Source organism: Lingula anatina, chromosome 3 (genome assembly GCF_051362555.1).
Source record: "Lingula anatina isolate TDL-2025a chromosome 3, LinAna3.0, whole genome shotgun sequence".
NCBI lineage: Eukaryota > Metazoa > Brachiopoda > Lingulata > Lingulida > Lingulidae > Lingula > Lingula anatina.
This window is the reverse complement of record NC_141769.1, coordinates 33,127,616-33,150,561: the sequence shown is the minus strand read 5'-3', so window position 1 is coordinate 33,150,561 and position 22,946 is coordinate 33,127,616. Positions and strand designations below refer to the sequence as shown.

Here is a 22,946-nt window from a genome sequence, read left to right as displayed (position 1 = left end):
ATATAAAAGCATTAAGCATGTCTTTAAGACAAAAACAAATACTTGAAAATATGAAAACAATTGATAATTTAAAGCTGATTTATTATCACAAGTTTAGTTGGACCCAAGTTTGATGCTTATCAGCACCAGTAATAAAGTGATGTATAATTAGCTTAGCCTATTACATAAAAATTATATGATTAAAAGCTTATTGCATCTTATGCACCAGATGTAATAGGCAATGATATACTTTCTTGATATAAATACAGTTCATTATACAAATACAAAATAATAATGTGAAATACTTAAGCTAAGTACTATGGCAGTCCATATAACAGATTATATACTTTGATTTAATTTACATCGTGGAATACTAGCACAAACCATCAGTCAAGGATTATTTGCCTTTATGATACTGTGATATAAATAATGGGAAAATGACACACCAGCTAATAATTCATTTTTATGATTAAAATCTCTATTGCTGAAAAAAATACACAACTGATACACAATATACAACTGATGTTATTGTATTAAAAACATCCAACAAGAAAACACTTGCAAGGTTTACATGTAAATAAATAAATAAAATACCTCATGGAATGTAATAATGAACTGATACAAGATACACTTAAAAATATTGGAAATAATGGTTAAATGTTTTGCAGTAAATTTGCCATGAATATTCTTCAACTAGAAAAAAAAATCAATGCAATGTATTGAAGGTTAATGGTTTAAATGTCATTATTTTGCCCTTGCTGAGTTTTTTTTTAAAATAACATTGTGATGACCTCACACACATTGATCAATGAATGAATACAGTCTGAAGTAAGACAATTCCACTTCCCCTCCCTTAAAAGAAAAATTTAAACAGCACAGCAACAATCACAATGACAAAAATCAACATTTTCAGCAAGCCATGACCAGTTTTCTTCTGACCCTCCACCTTGCGTGTGCCTAGTGGGTAGTAAACTCGGTCCATGGTGGTCCTGATGGCGTTCCGCGCCCCATCCCACTTTCCGGGGCCCATCAGGCGGTACTGGTAGGGCGTGCACGGCCCAGTGGCGACCTCTATTGCCAAACTAGGATCTGAGCAGAAAAGTTTCACTGAAAAGACAAAATACATAAAAAATATACATACCTTGTGATAAAATGAAATCTATTTGAACTAATAAATAAAATAGATTAGACAAAGAATGGTATAGCTAAGAATCACAAACCATGTAAAATGATGCTGATCATATCTATGATTATGTATAAAGATGGTCTGCTTTTGTATATGTTATCACATGTTTTATAAAGAAGGTCAATCAAGCTGGGGAGGGGGGAGTTAAGGGGGGGGGGGGTGGAGCAAACCCCTCCCACTCCCCATCACCAACATTTTTCGGGAAAATGGATTTGTGTGGTACACTTTTATTCCAATGAAATCTCTGACAATATTTCTGCTGTATATTTGTTAGGGTTGGGACGTAACAGAAAACACACTAAGTAATACACAGAATCCAAAAATGCATGCTAAAAATGCATGGGACAGGCCTACTGGACTTGTAAGTACATGCACCAGTGTCTGAGTATAACTTTACAACAATGAAAATGAAAACTTTCAAAGTTTAGAAGAGAAAGCAATAGCTACTGTTACCCTTTTTGTTCAGGTTTCTAAATCAATTTTTAACAAAGACTTACCTAAATCTGGTTTGCAGCCTACTTGTTCTGCCAGTTCATCCATGTAGTTTATGTAATCCACCTGAATGGTGTGACGCTGGCTCTTCACGTACCGCTTGGCCATCGCCTCTCGCTTTCTCTGGATGTCTGCATACATTTCATCTTTACTGGGGAGCTTCGCCAGACCCTGAGAAAGTCAATATTTTACTGAACATCAGATTTTTATCGTAAAGGCAAATTTAAGGGAATTGTTGGCTTAATATAATATAGACTATTTAAAACTTTTACCACGCTTTTGATGCTTTTTCTACATGACCAACCTTTTTTTCCAAGCCTAACTGGCAAAAATCTGCAAACAGATTTCCTTTTCTTGTTATATATTTTTTCGTAATTGACTGATCTCTTCAAAATTCTTTGACAATGTCAGCTCTTTAATTAAATCTTAAAATGTTCTTATATTATCTTGTTTTGGTGCTTTTTACATGCCTCATGGCATATAATCAATTAATTTCCTATCTTTTGACAGAGACCTTTTCCCAGGTTTATCTTAAATCATTCAATCGATATCTCAGCAAGTTGGCTAAAAATTAACCTGTATAAACACACTTTGGCAACCTGAAAGATAATTCTGAGTGTATTTTAAAATACTCACACATACACCAAACTGGTGATCCTTGACAGTCCATTACTTAGCTATTATGCCAACCCACCCACCCTAATTTTAAGGAAAGTTAGATTTTTTCTTACCCCCTTTTTTTCTTTAAATAGAAAAAAAAAATGCATTTGGCACTAGTTTGGTAAGTGGGAACAATTTATAATTACATGAAAGATCAACATGTTGATAGTTTCATGCTAAAAAAAATCACCAACTCTGTGGACTTGACATGTCCTACTCCTAATAAAAAAAAAATACACACCAACCAACCCTACAATAGTTTCTATGCCTGTTATAAAATAAAATAATAATAAATTAATGTCTAACGACCCTGTTTACAGATAGGCCCCATTCAGAATAGGGGACCAATTAGTCAGAGGGTCAAATATGGCGACCCACTACAAAGCTTGCCATCTAATCCACTAATAGACACCGAATAGATATCCCGTGGGGACGTATTCAAGTGGGTCGGCCATATTTGACCCTCAGACTAGTTAGTCCCCTATTCTGAATGGGGCCAAAGTCTCTGCTTGTTTACCAACTTAAAAATTTTGTCTAAACTGGAAACTGACATAAACTGGGAATACCTTGAACACTCTGGTGACCCAACGACACTGGAGCTCAGAAATTGGAAAGATGGCCCCCAGGGGTTGGATGCACCCCAGTACAGCCAGGGAGGACTTTGGACTGTTTGGTGGCCACACGTACTTGTATAAATCCACCACATTGTCTTTCACCTTGATAACGCCTTCGTCCAGAAATGGGAAGCCAAAGATGTACCCAGTCGCAAGAAAAACTACATCTATATTGTTCTCGAATGTTCCGTCTTCAAATTCCACTCCCGTCTCAGTGAATTGTTTCACATTGGGTTTGATGATGATTCCTCCACTCAATATACGGTTTGGTAGGTCGTCGTTGACGGTGGGATGCTGGCTGAAGATTCTGTGCTCTGGTTGGATGCCATATCGTGCGTGATCGAAGCGAGAATTCACCCTTTGCTCTCCAATGGAACACCTGGATATTAGAATAGTTTACCTCAAAAATTATCTTTGAAAACTTTCTCTATGCTTTGTTATTGTCACCAAAGCCTCAGCTTCTGCTGACTACATAATTTTCAATACCTTAGTTTGTATTTTTACCCACAATATTAAAGTTAAATCTGTTACCTACAAAACAAGGCAGCAAAGCTGTCAAATGTACAGACAAAAAACAGAAAATAAAGATGCAAAAAAGGTCATTTTGTCAATTTTGATGCAATAATAAATAATGCTTATAATAGCACTGTCAGTCAACACTGAATTTTAATCTTGCACAACAGGTAACATGGTCAATAACAGGAGCAGACCCAGAGATATTATCTGACAGTATTACAAAGTATCTATGTTGATCCATCCTCCATTTTGATGGTCTTCCAACAGAAAAAAATAGATACCAGTCAATATAAACTTAACAACCCGTCTTCCGGAAGACCCAGAAGATGGTCTCAATCCACCCCTTCAATAAGATTACAGTTTCAGGACCATGAGAGTTCAAATTCACATTATGAAAGTCTCAATATTTGAAAAATGATAACAGTGCATAAAATAATATTACATAATGTTTTTAAAGACATAAAAAACAATATAACTGCTTATGTAGAAATACAGAAAATGTGCAGAGCCCCAGGCAGATGAGAGTTAAAAGTCACAAATTCAAGTGTTTGAGAAAAAATTATAAAGGAAAACAACAAAACTAGAAAAGCACTTTGAGAGTGCAGACCTCTGCCAAGGCAGCAATTGTTGATTATTATTGATAATTGATTGATTATTGATCCGGACCACCACCAAAAATTAATCATTGTCCTCTTTGGCCCACTTCCGACAGTTCCAGAAAATTTCTGCAAAATCGGTCCATAACTTTTTTGTGTTATGTGGATGACAGACAAACAGAGATGAAAATATAACCTCCTTGGCAGAGGTTGAGGTAAATATAATTCCAATGAAGATGCTATTCAAACTTTTAATCTTCCAGTTTGATATATATATATATATATATATATATATATATATATATATATATATATATATATTTAAAACTTATTTGCAATATTAAACAAAATTTACCTGCATAATTATCACTGCTTCCTTATTATTAATCTAGCAGAGAGCTTTACCTTTGGGAGTTTACAGGGAAATATCAACAAGTGTGCTTTACGTAATCTCATTTAATGGCCTATTAAAGCAAATGACTTTATAACTCTGAAATTAATCTAGTGATACCCAAGGGTAATTTACAGACTGACCCACTCAAAGGTCTTCAGGCCCATAAGTCACACCTTAAGAAAAGCACAAAACCATAATGCCCAAAATAGGAGACTACCAATCCTGATGCAATAATACATTACGGATGTTTAACTGCACAGTCAACATCAACTTATGCACAACAGGTAACACAGACGAAAGTAAAAGCATAAGGCTCCAGGCCCATCAAAGTTCAAGTTTATACTTAGAAAGTGCCAGAATGAGAAAAATGAAAATTTCACAAAAAATGCATAAATACAATAAACATGATAATCCAATAGAGCTGGTTTTCTCATGAGCTGAAGGCCAATCCTAAAAATCGTACTTGTAAGTTTAAAATTATAATAAGTGGCACAGTTTTCTTTTCATAATGTTTGCAGTAGCAGTGCAAAAAGATTGTTGTCAATTTTGATGTAACATTACATAATAAATTAGAGAATAATTATCACCAATTTTTGTTTATTGACTATAAATAGGATGGACATGTAGAAAATATGATTACCATTTGGCTTCATGTCCATGGGAGCTCCGAGTCCCACAATGAATATGCCAAAAAGATAATGAATATTACACTAAAATGTATAACTTCCAGAAAAAGAAGCCAATTAGACTGCTTTTCTAACTCAGGCTGCATTTTAGTCCTGTGTTTCTTTTTTGAAAGTTTGACAGTCATAAGTAACACGGTTTCCCATAATGGTCATCAAGGCAGCAGCACCCAAAATTGTGTTTTCTTCTATTTTGATGCAACATTACATAATGCTTAACAGCATAATGACCATCAATTTTTAATAATAAAATATAAGTGTCATGGATTTTCACAAAATGTGACTAGCATGGGTCTTCAAGCCCGTGGAGGTTCTAAGTCACACCTTGGAAATGCCAATATGTGAAAAATTAAATTTTCACAAAAAACTGTTTAATTGCCAGAAAAATTTACCAAACAGACTGCATTGCCTACTGAAGCTGTATTTTAGTCCCATGTTTCTTTCCTGTAAGTTTGAGAACAGTAAGTGACATGATTTTCCTTAAATGGTCATCATGGGAGCAGTGCCCAAAATAGGGGTTTCTTCAAATTTTGATGCAATATTACATAATGTTTTACAGCATAATGACCATCAATTTTTAATTATAAAATATTAGTATCATGGTTATTCAGAAAATGTGACAAGCAAAAGTCTTCAGGCCCATGGAACTTCAAAGTCACATATTGAAAATGCCAAAATGTAAACAAAACAGCACTGTTCTGAAATGGGTTTATTTCCATTTTTAACACTTTTTTAACATAAAAGAAAATAAACAGTTTACTGCCATTTTTATATGACCAATGAAGAAAATTGATGAGATGGGAAAAGTATCAATAGAACAGTGTTAAATGTCCAACTTCCTCCATTCTGAGATTCTGAACATAGTGGATGAATGCATCTGACAAACTGCAATGATATGAGTTTATTTCCATTTTTGACACTTTATTACACAATACATGATAACAAGTTTACCATCATTTTTAAAAAATCAACTAACAATGTTGTAAAGATGCAGGAAATGTCAAACAAACACTTTTACGTATCTTATTAGTTCAATAATGAGACTGTTAACATGCCTAAGAATTGAATGTGAGGAAATGTGAAAAAACAGCATAACTTCTAAAATAATGGACTGATTATGCTGATTTTCAAACCCAACCTGCGTTTTAGTAAGATTGGCCCCTCCTGTGAGTATAATGACAATTGGCCAATCTGTTTTTCTTATATTGTGTTATCAGTGTTGCATATATACTGAAAAAAGTGAAAAAACAGCATAAATTCCCTATAAGTGACCCGATCGTGCTGATTTTTGAACTTGACCTGCGTATTATGAATATTTATCAGTTCTGTAAGTTTCAAGCCAAAAGGTAAAATGGTTTTCCACTTATCTTGTTATCGGTGCTGCACATATGCTGAAAAAAGAGAAAAAATAGCCTAAATTCACTAAAAATGACCCAATCACGCTGATTTTCGAACTTGACCTCTGTATTATGTATATTCATCAGTTCTGTAAGTTTCAAGCCAAAAGGTAAAATGGTTTTCCACTTATCCTGTTATCGGTGCTGCATATATGCTGAAAAAAGTGAAAAAACAGCATAAATTCCATATAAGTGACCCGATCATGCTGGTTTTCGAACTCGACCTGCGTATTATGAATATTCATCAGTTCTGTAAGTTTCAAACAAAAAGAAAAAACAGTTTTCCACTTATCGTGTTATCAGTAAAAGTGCACGGCGACGACGGCGACGACAGACGCAGATGACAGCTATATGTACAGACACATCTGTGTCTGTACATAAAAATTATACATAAAGAAAGAAAGAAAGAAAGAAAGAAAAACAGCAATAATAGGAAAAATCTGTGTACCTACATTAAATTGAAGGGCATTATCTTAATAAACCAGTTGAGAATCCGTCTGATGGAGACAATGTCTATCGGCAGTCCGTACTGGTCTACTCTGTTCAACACCCACATGCCGCGCCGTGTGGACAGGTACACCTAGAGTGAGGGGAAATAAATATATAAATACACGAGCATGCGCACGTACACACACACATCTGTTTACACATCCATCCATCAATCTGTTCATCATTACCATATGCTGCACAGGTGAATTCAGGTGGCACATCTCCCCCCTCCACAAATTGTAGATTTTCTGAAATTCCTCACATTCATGAATTTAAGGGGAGGAATTCTAATCCCTATTAATACTAGAAGACACCTCAAGTACATTTACTTCCACACTAACCTGTTTACTTATTCGTCCCAGCTCAGTTGCGACATCATTCCCAGAATTCCCTACACCAATCACCACAATGCGCTTATCTTCGTAGCCCTTATGGTCTCTGAAACACAGATCAGTTCAAAAAAACAGAAACAGACAGGGCTATGCTACAGGACTATGTTACAATTTTTCTGAGTTAGTCATGCCACTATCAATATACAAGGTTTAATATTTTATATATTTCGTTCAATATTAAAAAAAACTCATGAGGATATCATATGTGACCCAGAGTGCTTTTTGTTTGATACATTATCAGAAATGCAAACAGCCAGTTTTCTGTATTCTCCAATTCAGTTATTAAAATATCAATAAAATCACCACCCTCATTTCCTGGATGTGAAAAGAATTGAGCAGAGGCCAAATGAAAAATGTGGTCTCAAATTTTTCTTTAACCCATCACTTTGTGGTTTGCAAGTAAACTGTTCAAGTGATTTAACCTGTATAATTTCCGTTTACTTTAAACATATCTCATTACCTGTAATCATGTGTATGAATGATTTTACCCCGGAACTTCTCCTGTCCTGGAAAACTCGGTTCATGTTTCTTTGCATGATGGCCAGTGCAGATAATAACTCCATCAAAATCCTCCGTCCACTCTTGATCCTCAACCAAATCCTTCACCTTCACTGACCATCGTCCAGTTACCTTATGGTCGGACGACTGAGAAATGTGAACGATTTCATGGCGGAACTTGATGTGTTTTCTCAGATCAAACTTCTCGACGTACAGATGGAAGTATTTCATGATGAATGTGTTGTGCATGAAATTGGGGTATTCTTTTGGAATGGGGAAATCACTGTAGCACATCATTTCTTTGCTGGTGTTGATAATGGTGGACTTCATCACCGTAGCGTCTCCATCAGCTCTCTCCTCTGGCCTATGATAGAGAGAACAAGACACCAAAATTAAAAACCTTTATTGATAGCATGGTAGATCTAGACTTTTCCATGATACCTGTGTTTGTGAATGTGTGTGTGTGTGTGTGTGTTGAAGGGGGAGAGGGAGAGGGCATGGATAAATAGAAGAGAAATATACATGTAAATATAGTTACTGGGTATAGCCTAGTGTACTCCACGTAGTGTACTGGCATATACTGTATATAAATATATGTAAATATTGTTTACCAAGGTGGCAGATTATCATAATTAATTATAGATCTAATAAATACGTGTGCTTGCAAGTGTGAAAACTAGAGTTAAAATTTAATGCTTGTTAAAAAGACCTGGTTGCCAGATAGGATCTACGGAGTTTGTAAGGGCCTCCTGTAGCACTGGTATCCCCTGGAATTGCCCCTCCCCCCCATCCCCCTTTCCAACCCCATACCCCCCCCCCCCCCCGTCCACCATTTCCTCACTCAGCCAACGTCCTAAATCTAAGTTAGTCAACCACTTCTGAACATATTTTACACTACTATTTCCAGCCCCTCCCCGTGCACCTCTCACCCCGCCTGTCACGTTTCATACCTGTAGTTCCATAAGCCACCAAGGTCATCAGAACGCTCGAAGCACGTAGGCGACAGTCCTTCGTCCAAACAGCACTTAACTGCAGTCAGACCGCTCGCTCCCGCGCCGATGATTGCTATCTTCTTCGCCATGGCTCGTTTCTGACTTAAATATTATGATGTAAAGCAAAATGCGACGCCGAGCTACGATCACACCGTCCTGTCAAACCTGTCAAACAGCCTTCTCTAATCGGGAGCAAAGTGCAGTAGGCCTACAGTGCACAATGCATTTTTGTGATAAGATTGACCGTATTGGATTACCTAATAAGCAGATTACACGTCCCATCAAATAAAGTCATGCATTAACTATATCTAGCAATGTCAGTGTTTCTCAAATTCTTCCTCAATACTTTCAAATACCGCTACTTTTTCGTCTAGTTGCGTGTCCGCAGTTTGTTTATCTGCGCCCACGCTCGGCTGTCACCTTGATTGGATAGTAAACGATTGTCGTAAAATCGCTAAATGATATTAAAACCGGGTGCATAAACTTGAAAACCACCTACAACAACCTTGGACTACCACATTAATCCAATACAATGCAAACATAAACTATAACAAGTGGTTAAAGCCTTCAAACCGAATGTCGTAAAGTCCCCATATACCTCCATAGAGACAATAAAATAGAATGAGCTTGTGAAACAAGAAAAATCCAGTTCCAACATAATAATCGAAATAAAATACTGCCGGGCATCGGAGCGGCCTAAAACTTGGCACGCTTACCGCTAATACTGCAGGCTACATCATCCCGTCGCTCGTTTGTAAATTCCGTGCATGGCATACGCACAATCAAACCGTAAAAAACAAATTCTCGGGGTGTCGTTGGCTAGGTCCACTCAACAATCCAATTCAGGAAATGACGTAACCGCAGAGGTCGCATTGTCCAATGGCATGGCTTCTTTTTCGTAATGGTAGGTTAGAGTGGACCTGGCCAACGACACCCCGAGAATTTTTTTTTTACGGTTTGATTGTGCGTATGCCTTTCACGGAATTTACAAACGAGCGACGGGATGATGTAGCCTGCAGTATTAGCGGTAAGCGTGCCAAGTTTTAGGGGGCTCCGATGCCCGGCAGTATTTTATTTCGATTATTATGTTGGAACTGGATTTTTCTTGTTTCACAAGCTCATTCTATTTTATTGTCTCTATGGAGGTATATGGGGACTTTACGACATTCGGTTTGAAGGCTTTAACCACTTGTTATAGTTTATGTTTGCATTGTATTGGATTAATGTGGTAGTCCAAGGTTGTTGTAGGTGGTTTTCAAGTTTATGCACCCGGTTTTAATATCATTTAGCGATTTTACGACAATCGTTTACTATCCAATCAAGGTGACAGCCGAGCGTGTCTGCGCCATGCTTTCCCGTGACGTCATACGCGGCTACTTCAATGTCTGTGTTTTATAGGCCCGATACACAGCGCTTATCTGTTTCACATTGATTTCTACAAATTAGTCCCGTGCTAATTTTTGACCCATTTAAGTCACGCTAAGCCTATCCCATTTGTTTCTACCGAACTACATTTTTCTAAAGACATTTTTACACTGGCAGAAAAGGTCTAGATCTAGGGATTTGACTCACAATTATTTTTATTATTATTATATTAAAAAATATGTAAAATTTGAAAAAAAAAAGCTATTGGGCTTTAGGCACTGGTAGACCTAATCGTCCTTCGAGTTTTAACCCAATACCATTATAGTTTTTTAGTACAGTTTGGTTCTAACTTATTCTGAATTTTTAAATTTTTGATCTATTTAAAAGTAGATCAAAAATTTACTCTTTAAGTTTTAGAACTTTATTTTTCATATCTCTTTTATGATACCGACCACCAGAGGTAAAGAAATAACAAGCAAATGTCGTGAATATGCAGCGCGACGTCCCATGAATTTCAATATATATACGGTTTTTGCTGAAGATTTATCTGGCTGTTCACGTTACCTCGACATCTGTAGCCTACATGAGAATTTTTTTGGCAAAATGACATCAGCACCCCTCTTCTCCTTTACCATGTTACGTTTTCAAGTCATGTCAGAAAATTTGGATTTCCTGCTGTCCAGCAGTTTTATTCCAATAAAATATCTATCAATGAAATTGTACAGAAAGCATTTACTACATTGTATATTAGCGTTTTTATATAGGCCTAGCATGCTAGTATATACGGCATTCTAGACTTACGCCCCTAAAACTCAAGGTAAGTCAATAGGCCTGCTGCAAAGTCTAAGATAGCACAATTGATGTAAGTACTTACAAAGATTCTTGTTTACCAAAAGTAGGCCTATAATTCGTTTTTGTAAAGTGTTACGGGAATCTTAACTAACATCTCGGTGCACAAATAAATGTTTCATCACATTTAAAGTGCTTTTTATTCCTTTATTTTAAATCCCGTAAATCAATTAATCAATTTATCTGGCCTTATCATTATCTTCTTTGTAACTCACTTAAAGGAAAGATAATTTAAAATTGTTTTTTTAAACAGACCACAAAATAAAAATAGAACACATAGTGAGCGTGCAATGAAGCAGTCAAAATAATAAACATTTGACAAGCCGTTTTACATAATGCTATAGCTGGTATATATATATATGGTAGCTACATGTATTACGCGTTATATTCTGATAGGTTAAATATGGTCAACGACATCGTAGTAAAATATTCTTTAAAACTATTTGTAGTAACACGACGTGACTGCAGGTCACAGCGTGACGAAGTATGTTTTCACAGTTGACAGTTTGAAGTATTTCCTCGTGAACAATTCGTTAAAAGCGTTCGTAATTCAAACCCGTCTCTGCATGTCGGCAGGGATTTCACCATTTTCGGTGTCAGGGTCTTGGTTCTCACTACGACAGAAGAGCGATCTCAGTTCCTGTCGAAACGAAGTGCTGACCAACCCATAAATGAAGAAGTTTGCAGATGAGTTGACTTCACCAAGGAAGAAGGCGATGGGCTGGAAATATTTCATAGATGCAAGCACCTGCTTTGGCAACGCGTCCTTGAGAAGTTGTAGAAGCGGGAAAACAGTTATTGGTGTTACGCATATGATATATGTTGTCACCAACAAGATGACAATCCTATTCAGCTCTCTCTGCAAACGTTGTCGTCTGTCATTTGTCACTGCAAGTTCCTTCTGTTTCTGTACACTTTCCTTCACTTTAAGTATCAATTTGCAATTTAATACAATCAGTGTACACAGAGGTATGAAATGATAGACAGTACCTTTGCAAATAGTGCGGTAAAAGAGAAAGTACCACCGTGGCCATTTTCTGCTAGTGGCTACAAAACATAACCCATTACTTTTCACTTTGCCACAGGGGACGTACCGTACTGATTCTAGATCAAAGTGCCTCGGCAAGTTGTATACAACACAAACTATGAAGAGGATGAAAATACGCACTCGCCACTGAGAAACAGAACAATATTTCCCGGCCAAATGAGGTTTACAAACTGCAAGGTAACGATTCATAGCAACGAAGACAAGCATATACTTTGAAGCTAAAGCCGGTACTGTTCCAATGGGCCAAACATACGCTACGTAGCTTCCATATTTTGTCATAAAGTCTCCAAGAAACCCTGTGTGCGCATCAAAAGTTAATGTTCCGAAAAAAGAGACCATCCAGAAAATGAATAAATTGTCGAAAAAAGCCAACCATTTGAACAGGTAACAATGTGCTGCGGGTGCCTTTCTTTCTTCAATTGCGTACACTATAAATGCCAGGACATTACTTATCATCCCGATGGTACCAACCGTAGTCAGCACTATACCGCCGAGTACGAAGGTATACACGTCGAAACTATAGGCAAGGAAGTTTTCGCCTTCATTGAAAGACGTTTTGTTGATGAACCCGCCCTGCGTGGTAGCTTCGAGTCCATGGCTAGAATTGTCGGGTGTTTTGCTCAAAAACCTTGATGAATTTTCCGACCACACGGCAAAAGGAACAAGTGAAGTTATTGTCGTGTCTTCCCCAGTGGAAGAATTCTCGGAAAAACTAACCGCGAGCTCCATCTTAGTAATCGCTGCAAGATTTCATGGAATGTAGAGAATCTCCAAGTCCGCTGTGTAGTTACTCTCCCTCAAGAAATGGTCAGCTAAAATAACCACACACCTTTTTAACTAGAATGACGCAATGTTGTGTGATAGTGAATTATTGTCCAATGACCTTGTGTCTTTTAGAAGGATTTCTTGAATACGTGCCACCATAAAATTAATACAGGAGTAATACGTTTCCCAGACATGATGCAAATTACGTTGCACATAATAGAAAACAAGGGCTTATGTGTACGTTGGAAAAAAGTATATGTTGATCTGATTGCATTTTATAACTAAAGCTATACTTGTGCCGCCTTTCTGCTTCCTTTGAGCGATCTTGCAGCGAACAACGGTCGCACAATGATCGCCTCCCAGTGCAAAGGGAGTTTAAGATGCATTTAAGTAGTCAGAAATCAACATCTGGGTTACCGTCGGTGGGTGGATTGTGGGTGGATTGTTTGTTTGTTTGTTTACGTCATACCTATGGCTACCAATGTTTTTTTAAGCAGGAGGGGGTAAGAATGAGAAGTGAGGGTGAGGAGTAAGCAATTTATATAGAAAAAGTATATTTACAACCCCCTCCTCCATCCATCTCCCTAACACCGCCTTACCCCCCCCCCCCCCAACTTAAAAAAAACATCGGTAATGATGCAAACAAACAAACAAACAAACAAACAGGCGTTGATTTCTTGCTACTTAATTCTGTTTTTGTTAATCCCGATAAATGTCAGAGAAAACTACGAAAATAGCGAGGAGATCATAAATTGTACCTTAAAACTAATCTGTTACGAGCACATACCTTGTTTTGACATCCATAGTGGCGCACCATCTTGTCTTTGGGAGGTTTGGTTCGCTGGTGTTTTCACTTCAATTTTATTCTTGAAGACAATATCATATCCACAGTGTGGGCAGTTTTAGAGCATAAAAGTAATAGTATTTAGGCGTGTTCTGTTCTGGCACCAATTCAACCCAACCAAGGCCCATTGCATTTCTTTTCCACTTCAAAATAAAAATAAAAGTTTTGTAAGTCCCTCTCCATTTTTATCAAAACTGGAGTCGGTTGTGCTCGTTAATTAATTGGTCAGTTTGTCTCGACCTATAGTTATCTTCTGTGTAGCTTACTTTAAGGAAAGATCATTCAGATTTTTTTTTTTTTTTTTTTTTTTTTTTGCAGACCACATAATATGTATAGAACACATATAGGCCTAGTGAGTGTCCAATGAAGCAGTCAAAATAATAGACACTTGAGCTGTTTTACATAATGCTTGGTAAACAAATTAGCTTCATGCATTCCGCGTTCATTATAATAGGTTAGATATAGGCTACAAAATGGTCTTAAAATACTGTTTTTAGTAACACAACGCGACTGCAGGACGCAGCGTAACAAAGGATGTTTTCACAATTGACAAAGTTTGAAGTATTTCCTCGTGAACAATTCGTAATAAGCGTTCTTAATTCAAACCCGTCGTGGCAAGGAGGCAGGCATTTCACCATTTTCAGTGTCAGGGTCTTGGTTCTCACTACGACAGCAGAGCGATTTCAGTTCCTGTCGAAACGAAGTGCTGACCAACCCATAAATGAAGAAGTTCGCAGATGAGTTGACTTCACCAAGAAAGAAGGCGATGGGCTGGAAATATTTCATAGATGCAAGCACCTGCTTTGGCAACGCGTCTTTGAGAAGTTGTAGAAGCGGGAAAACAGTTATTGGTGTTACGCATATGATATAGGTTGTCACCAACAAGATGACAATCCTATTCAGCTCTCTCTGCAAACGTTGCCGTTTGTCATTTTTCACTGCAAGTTCCTTCTGTTTCTGTACGCTTTTCTTCACTCTAAGTATCAATTTGCAATTTAATACAATCAGTGTACACAGAGGTATGAAATGATAGAAAATAAATTGGCAAATAGTGCGGTAAAAGAGGAAGTACCACTGTGGCCATTTTCTGCTCGTGGCTACAAAACATAACCCATTACTTTTCACTTTGCCACAGGGGACGTACCGCACTGATTCTAGATCAAAGTGCCTCGGCAAGTTGTATACAACACAAACTATGAAGAGGATGAAAATACGCACTCGCCACTGAGAAATAGAGCAATATTTCCCAGCCAAATGAGGTTTACAAACTGCAAGGTAACGATTCACAGCAACGAAGACAAGCATATACTTTGAAGCTAAAGCAGACACCGTTCCGATGGGCCAAACATACGCTACGTAGCTTCCGTATTTTGACATAAAGTCTCCCAGAAATCCTGTATGCGCATCAAAAGTTAACGTTCCGTAAAAAGAGACCATCCAGAAGATGAATAAATTGTCGAAAAAAGCCAGCCATTTGAACAGGTAACTGTGAGCTGCAGGCGCCTTTCTTTCTTGAATTGTGTACACTATAAATGCCATGACATTACATATCATCCCGATGGTACCAACCGAAGTCAACACAATACCGCTGAATACGAAGGTATACACGTCGAAACCATAGACAAGGAAGTTTTCGCCTTCATTGAAAGACGTTTTGTTGATGAACCCGCCCTGCGTGGTAGCTTCGAGTCCATGGCTAGAATTGGCGGATGTTTTGCTAAAAAACCTTGTTGAATTTTCCGACCAAACCGCAACAGGCAACAGTGAAGTTATTGTCGTTTCTTCCCAAGTGGAAGAGTTCTCGGAAATTCTAACCGCGAGCTCCATCTTAGTAATCGCTGCAAGATTTCATGGAATGTAGGGAATCTCGAAGTCCGCTGTGTTGTAACTCTCACTCAAGAAATGGTCAGCTAAAATAACCACACGCCGTTTTGACTAGAATGACTCAATGTTGTGTGATAGTAAATTATTGTCCAATGACCTTTTGTCTTTTAGATGGATTGCTTTAATACCTGGTACCATGATATTAATACGTAAACAGGATTAATACGTTTCTCGGACACAATGCAAATGACGTGGCACATGTTAGAAAATAAGGGCTTATGTGGTCGATCTCTAGTCTAGGGGCTTATTCAAGATGAAACCATATTCTACGTAGATTGATCCAACTCCGAGGGGACTCTCGCTGTATGCAACCAGATTAACAGATACACACCCCTCCTCCAGGCGTTGAACAGAATACCCCTGTATAAAAAACTGTGACTATACATGCACAAGTACGTTGGAAAGTTCAGGAAAAATCGTTTGCTATCTGACATATATGCATAATATGGGTAATAAGAATGTGGAAAACACTGAGAAAATACTTTATTTGATTAAAATCAACATAGGTATGTATATATTTCTATGGAATTCAACAAATTGGCAGCCATTTTGGATTTTTTGATCAAACGGTTACATTTTTCCGTGGGCTACGGCTCTTATTTTATTTACTACGTCAAAAGGTACCCACACGCAAAATTTGGTGCTTTTTTATCCGCCGTGTCACGATTTGGCCATTTTTCCCTGAGCCAAAGGTGTTGATCTGATTGCATTTAATAACCAAAGCGATACTTGAGCGACCTTGCGGCGAACAACCCCCGTAGCGTTCTGTGTGAGATTGTTATGAGCATTTCCAAAACATTGCGGCGACACTGGCGTCCACGGCGACGCGTGAACATTCTGTGTACGATGTTAGCGATCACCGTGCCTCCTTTGAGCATCCATCGGCGACTTGACTACTTTTATGTGTGAGACAATGCACTGTCACCTCGAGCGCCAGCGAGAGGTGTTCATGACATATATCGCGAGAGGGTGACAGCGTATTATTTGACATACATACCGAGAAAAAAAAAAGTCATTTCGTCCTAAAGCACCCCTAAAACCGAATAAAGTGACCCTATATCACGCTCTAGAGATGTTATATGTAATAAACTCGCCCACGTGCGATGTTCATCTCCCGCAAATTCTTAGGTAATGTATGACTTATTTGGTCAACGTTTGATAAATACTTGTTGTGGAAGTTCAACTCGCTTGAACAGTATTAAATCAACCATCGACACTGACCATGCGCGTCTCAGCTGAGCCACACCTAGTTGGGACTGCTGCGAAAAAAAAAACGGTCCCAAGGCAAATCCACTTCTTTTTAGTGACATTTCTGATAAACAAGGAGCGTCGGACCGTCAACCTTTATAGTCAAATTAATTTTTCACAAGCGTAAAGTAGAAAGAAATTTACATTTTTGTGATATTTCTGACAACGAGGCGGTTCTGGAATATAGTCAAAGTCCGACGGATGTTTATTACAAGTCCACAGGAGTAATAATTCTACGTTTTGGTGACATTTTTTACTACGAGGCGGTTTCGGAATATACATGTGTTGGTTTTCAGAGCATTCATGTGCTACATGTAATAACAAGTTCAAAGGCTTCTGAACTTTGGTATTTTAACAGTAATATGTCAGCAAGTATCGATTATCGATGCCAAAAAAACGCGTGTCAGGATCTAATGTTTATCACATGTATATATTATACACTACAGTCCCATTATATATTGGGTACCCGTGACACTTGCCGGAGATTTTACCAAAGCCGATTAGAGGAAGAAATTACCGTGTTCGACATTTTATAATATAAACAAATACGAATCAAAGGTTTAACAGAAATCGACGCAAAGATGGCGAATTTCTCTTTCACAAGCGTGGACACTTCTGTCGCGTCGGACTTGTCAACTGTTTCAAAGGCCCAATTTCCAGACCAGCAGGACAATTCTTCTTGGTCTCAAATGAACTCGATTGTGACGACGGACGCACACTATGGACTTGAAATAACGGTGACGGTATTCGACGCCATTACGAATAACACAAATGTAACGGATGAAAAATTAAACCGCGCAACGAGCTTTAATTTATATACCTTAATATTCAGCGGTATAGTGATAACTGTGATTAGTGCCATAGGCCTTGTTTTTAATACCATCGTCTTCATTGTTTACTCAAGCAAAGGAAGGAAAAAACCTTCGTCGCAAAACTATCTATTTAAATGCCTTGCCGTTATTGACAACCTTTTTATATTGGGGATTGCCGCAACGCATGGAACATTTTCGTTCCACCCGGCTACAGGCTATCTGGATGAGATATTCGTAAAATATGGCGACTACTTGGTTTATGTATGGCCTCTGCCACGAATACCAGCTTTGGCTTCGAAATACATGCTTGTCTTCGTAGCTTTGAACCGCTATGTGAGTGTTTGCAAGCCTCATTTATTCGCCAGGTCATGTTCAATTGCCCAGTGGCGAGTTCGCGTCAGAGTGATGGTCGTAGCCGCCGTCGTGTACACCATACCAAGGTTCCTAGACTTGAAGTCTGTCGGCTACTACCCGTGCAGGAAGGGAAGCGCTGACAGGTGCTTCAGAGCAACCTACAAGGACTGGCCCGACATGTATTTTCTTGTTTATCACACTATAAGTTTTCTTCTTTTCTTTCATCTTATTCCACTGTCCATGTTGATTGTTTTTAACTATAAACTTATACAGAAAGTGAGGAAAAGTGTGCAGAAACGCGAGGATCTTGCTGTAGGGAAGAATGACAAAAGAAAGCGTTTACAGAAGGAGTTGACTCTGGTTGTCATTTTGTTAGTGACAACATATATCATTTGTGTAACGCCGGTAACTATTGTGCAATTTTTCAGACTATTCAAAGAGTTTTTGCCGAAACAAGTGAAGGTTTACTTGCAGTACATGCAAACAATAACAGCTTTTCTTGGTATAATTAACTCCTCGGCGAACTTCTTTTTCTATGGTATCTTTAGTTCTTCTTTCTGCAAAGAATTGAAATTTCTTTGCTGTGGCAGAAAGTATGAAGACAAGGAAGTAGAAATGTCAACACCGGAAGAAGAAATTTCACCATCGGAAGAGCCCATCTCCGATCGAGGCCGTATATAGCAAACGGCATTTTATGTACTGCATGTTTTATATCTATTAATTGAATGTATATTGAATAATTAAAAACAGGTCGGATGAAATGATACAATTCAAATTATAAGAAGAATGAATAATAATTATACTGCAATTGTTATGATTATTATTATATTGGTTTTCTGGAAACCAAGTGCCTCCAAGCTGCGAGTGGGGTGTGTCGCACTTAAACTGTAGATAAATAGGAAAATATGGAGATCCTATTAATGCATATAAAACTTGCTTTATGACTTGAATTCAGAAATGGTTTAATGATGTATTCAAAGAAAGACTTGAAAGAATCAATATATATATTATAAATGGATCGGGGAAAACATTCTACATTAAATGTCAAATTTGTAATTTCACATTTACAAAAATGTTGATGTTTAAATTCTATTGTTGTCCTATAGACTAGAGATCAACCACTTTAGAACCTTTAATTTGAATTTGGGTGTCCGCAATGTCATTTGCATTATGCCAAAGAATCCTCTTAATCCTGCATTAATAACAAGACACAGTGGCACGTATTAAAGAAATCCAACTGAAGACATAAGATTATTGGATAAGAATTCTTTATCACAGGCTATTACCCAGCATACGAATAAAAAGCGGTGGTGGGCAGATTAAGCCAGTCATTCCAATGTAGAAGTTATACGCAGCGGACTTCGAATAACACTTCTATATCTTTATTACTTCTGTTAAGTTCACTACACTGGACTGTAATCCTGCTACGAATGTACGCAATTAATGGAGTTTGCAGTAAGTTTGTCTGAGAATTCTTCCACTGGGGAAGACATGACAATGACTTCACAAGTGCCTGTTGTGGTGTGGTCGGAAAATTCGTTTTTGACCAATATGGCCGCCAATTCTAGCCATGGACTCGAAACTACCACACAGGACGGGTTTATCAACAACACTTCTTTCAGTGAAGATATAAACTCACTCGCCTTTGGTTTTAACTTGTATAACTTAGTACTTAGCGGTATAGTGCTGACTGCAGTTGGTGTAATCGGGTTGGTTTGTAATCTCCTGGCATTCATTGTATACGCAAATGAAGAAAGGAAGGCACCTGCAGCACATTGCTACCTGTTCAAATGGCTGGCCTTTTTCGACAATTTATTCATTTTCTGGATGGCCTCTATGTACGGCACGATAACGTTTGGTGCGTATACCGGGTATTTCGGAAACTACATGTTCAAATACGGAAACTACATGGTGTATATTTGGACCTTGGGAACAATAGCGGCTTTTGCCTCAAAGTACATGCTTGTCTTCGTTGCTGTGAATCGTTACCTTGCAGTTTGTAAACCTGATTTGGCTGGGAAATATTGCTCTATTTCTCAGTGGAGAGTGCGCGTTTTCATCATGTTTTTAGTTTCCATTGTGTTCAATATGCCGAGATACTTTGATCTAGAATCAGTAGGGTACTTCCCTTGTGGCAAAGCGAAAAGTTTTGGGTTATGTTTTAGAACTGTGAACAAAAAATGGCCAAAGTGGTACTTTCTCTTTTACCGCACTATTTGCCAATTTATTTTCTATCATATAATACCTCTGTGTATACTTGTTGTATTAAACTATAAATTGATACGTAAAGTGAAGAAAAGCGTACAAAAACGCCAGGAACTTTCCGTGACAAATGACAGACGACAACGTTTGCAGAGAGAGCTGAATAGGATTGTCATCTTGTTGGTTGCAACGTATATCATTTGCATAACTCCGATAAATGTTTTCCCTCTTCTACAGCTTCTCAAGGACGTGCTGCCAAAGCAGGTGCTTGCATCTCTGAAATATTTCCAACCCACCGCCTTCTTCCTTGGCGAAGTCAACTCATCTGCGAACTTCTTCATTTATGGGTTGGTCAGCACTTCGTTTCGACAGGGACTGAGATCGCTCTTCTGTCGTTGCGAGAGCCAAGACGCTGACGCTGAAAATGGACAAATCCCTTCTTCTGTGTCGGGGCGTTTGTGAATTATAAGTATTTCTTAAGCGTCTTGCAGTGCCTTTCTCATGTGGTCTTTGAGAAAGTGGACAAATATGAAAAATCAACAACTGTGAAAACACTATACATCACGCTGTGTTTATTTTTATAACAATGGATTTTTTTTTAATTTTAAAGATGTACATATTTTCTATTACTTTATTTCTCATAATCAAAAACTGATAATTAACGAATTTGCCTAGGGTTAACGGCATTTTTCTCCGATCAAAACTGTATCAAATTGACAGGCAGCGAGGTTGGTCTGTAGATGGCAAATTCGATTAATTTTTTTGCGACATTAATACATGGCACTTGTCTGTTAAATATTACCAAAATATCACTTGTCCTCAGAAAGAAGTGGTTTATGTACCAAACCTGTCTTTTATATCTTACTTTTTGACGTTTTTGTCATTTGCTTATTAAACTTATTAAAGTATCTATATTATCCTGTTTTCTATTCATGATATTGCCGCGAATGCCCTACCACTCCAACATGTTAAAATGGTAAAATCATGTATAATACATGAAACTAGTAGTGTAATGCTTGAAGTAACGGCTTGGGATATGTCTATATAACAAGACGCAGTGGCACGTATTAAAGAAATGATTTTTGACTGCTTCGTTACAAAGTGTGTCATATACTGATATGACAATCTAGACATGAATAACAGGGGTCGATCTCTACACTGGCACGTGCACGGTTGAAAAGCCACGTGTCTCTAGGTCGCGATTACGGCGACAGAGTACTAAGAGGGTGGGCGTGTCATGTAGCAAAGTAGAGTGCAATCAAGCGTTTATTACCTGAAGTTAGAATTAACACTGGATTTCGTTTAAATGCCTCAAAGTGTAGCCTTTTAGACACAACATAAAAATCCGTGCATGTTTTGAAATAATATATATATATATATATATATATATATATATATATATATATATATATATAACAATACCACCATGTTTCTCACCTTTATTTTACAAGTCAACTTTGCGGTACATCAGACCGCTCATTTGTACAGGAAGCAGACACCTTTCAAGTCCATTTTCATCTGTAAGTTCTGTTGATTCACCAGCATCTTTCTGCGGCCTAAATATGAAACTTTACATAATAAAACTCAAGTCCAGCATCTTTCTGCGGCCTAAATATGAAACTTTACATAATAAAACTCAACTACCACTGGTCGTGATGGTGTCCATGATGTCTATTTTGCTACAGTATCCACCTCGTATTATACAGGTGTCGTGTACTAAAGCGCCCCCTGTGCTCCAAGACCCGGTGTAACGAAACTGAGGGTCCGTGTAACAGAAAGACCACCCTCCATATAGTTATAATGGTTAGGGTTAGTCCGACCTAAGCGGGTCAAAATATAGGGCGAGGCTTACCTGTACAAATGAATTAAAAGCGGATTTTCTATCATTGGGGACTCAAGTTACGTTACACCGGTTCCCATTGATTTTTACAGGTGTGTCCCGTCTTAGATTTTGATCCACTTACGTCAAGATAGCCCTAACCTGTATAGACACAATGGAGGGTGGACTCTGTTACACGGACCATATTTGTGTTTCTAAATAAGGCAATTTGCTTGGTTCTAAAAAGATCACATTTACATATTATTGTGATGTAAAGAATTGCGAAAAACCACATGATACCAAAGATATCTTTCTATACAGGTTTCTCACATGATTACTGCAAAATAATAAAAAATGTCTAACTGAAGTAGACCACAGTAAGTTGTCTTGTAAATTTATCGCTTTCTTGGATAACAAAGTTAAAGAAAACTGAACCATATTCTCCAACTGCAAAATGTGGCAAAAATACTGGAAATATAAGAAAAGCTGAAAAAAAAGGCTGCAGTAGCAGGGTCAGGGTGATAACCTACATACCACAATTCACCAATTTTGTTTGTTTTTGGTTTTGAATTCATTGCTGACAACATGATAAAAAAAGATCTACATGTATGTGTGTGAATGGAATAGCATAAGATGATGCCCTAGCCTAGATACCATAAAAATAGTAAGTCAATAAATAAAAACAGTTGAATAAAAATTGCTGGTTTCCTAAATGGATAGAATCACAGGCAATGGAACCTTTCAAATTCCAGCTAGTTAACAATGAAAGAAAAAAGGCGCAGTTGTAAATATGAAGTGCCATTCACATGCCATTCAGTTACTGTGTCATCATTGTCCTCAGCCTGGAAGTTTAAATGTCCATCTACAT

The 22,946-nt window shown here is 37.8% G+C and overlaps 3 protein-coding genes and 1 long non-coding RNA gene across 4 annotated transcripts; 2 read left to right on the top strand and 2 right to left on the bottom strand.

Annotated features, from left to right (window-relative positions):
* Window positions 1–64: 64 nt before the first annotated feature.
* LOC106175767 (flavin-containing monooxygenase 5-like) lies at window positions 65–9,287 on the bottom strand. The gene is made up of 7 exons (XM_013557906.2): window positions 8,847–9,287; window positions 7,859–8,260; window positions 7,348–7,444; window positions 6,970–7,097; window positions 2,884–3,310; window positions 1,663–1,828; window positions 65–1,086 (listed from the first exon to the last, which is right to left on the bottom strand). The coding sequence occupies exons 1-7, from the start codon at window positions 8,975–8,977 to the stop codon at window positions 833–835; spliced, it is 1,605 nt and encodes a 534-aa protein (XP_013413360.2). The 5' UTR covers window positions 8,978–9,287; the 3' UTR covers window positions 65–832.
* Window positions 9,288–17,403: 8,116 nt separating this feature from the next.
* Window positions 17,404–18,911, top strand: LOC147763263 (FMRFamide receptor-like). Its single transcript, XM_087009753.1, has one exon. The coding sequence runs from the start codon at window positions 17,473–17,475 to the stop codon at window positions 18,736–18,738; it is 1,266 nt and encodes a 421-aa protein (XP_086865879.1). The 5' UTR covers window positions 17,404–17,472; the 3' UTR covers window positions 18,739–18,911.
* Window positions 18,912–19,247: 336 nt separating this feature from the next.
* On the top strand, window positions 19,248–21,163 carry LOC147763262 (FMRFamide receptor-like). The gene has a single exon (XM_087008468.1). It carries the CDS (start codon window positions 19,501–19,503, stop codon window positions 20,719–20,721), a length of 1,221 nt encoding a protein of 406 aa, XP_086864594.1. The 5' UTR covers window positions 19,248–19,500; the 3' UTR covers window positions 20,722–21,163.
* Window positions 21,164–21,684: 521 nt separating this feature from the next.
* On the bottom strand, window positions 21,685–22,870 carry LOC147763261 (uncharacterized). The gene is made up of 2 exons (XR_015333429.1): window positions 21,868–22,870; window positions 21,685–21,815 (listed from the first exon to the last, which is right to left on the bottom strand). It is a non-coding gene; the product is annotated as an uncharacterized LOC147763261 (long non-coding RNA).
* Window positions 22,871–22,946: the final 76 nt, after the last annotated feature.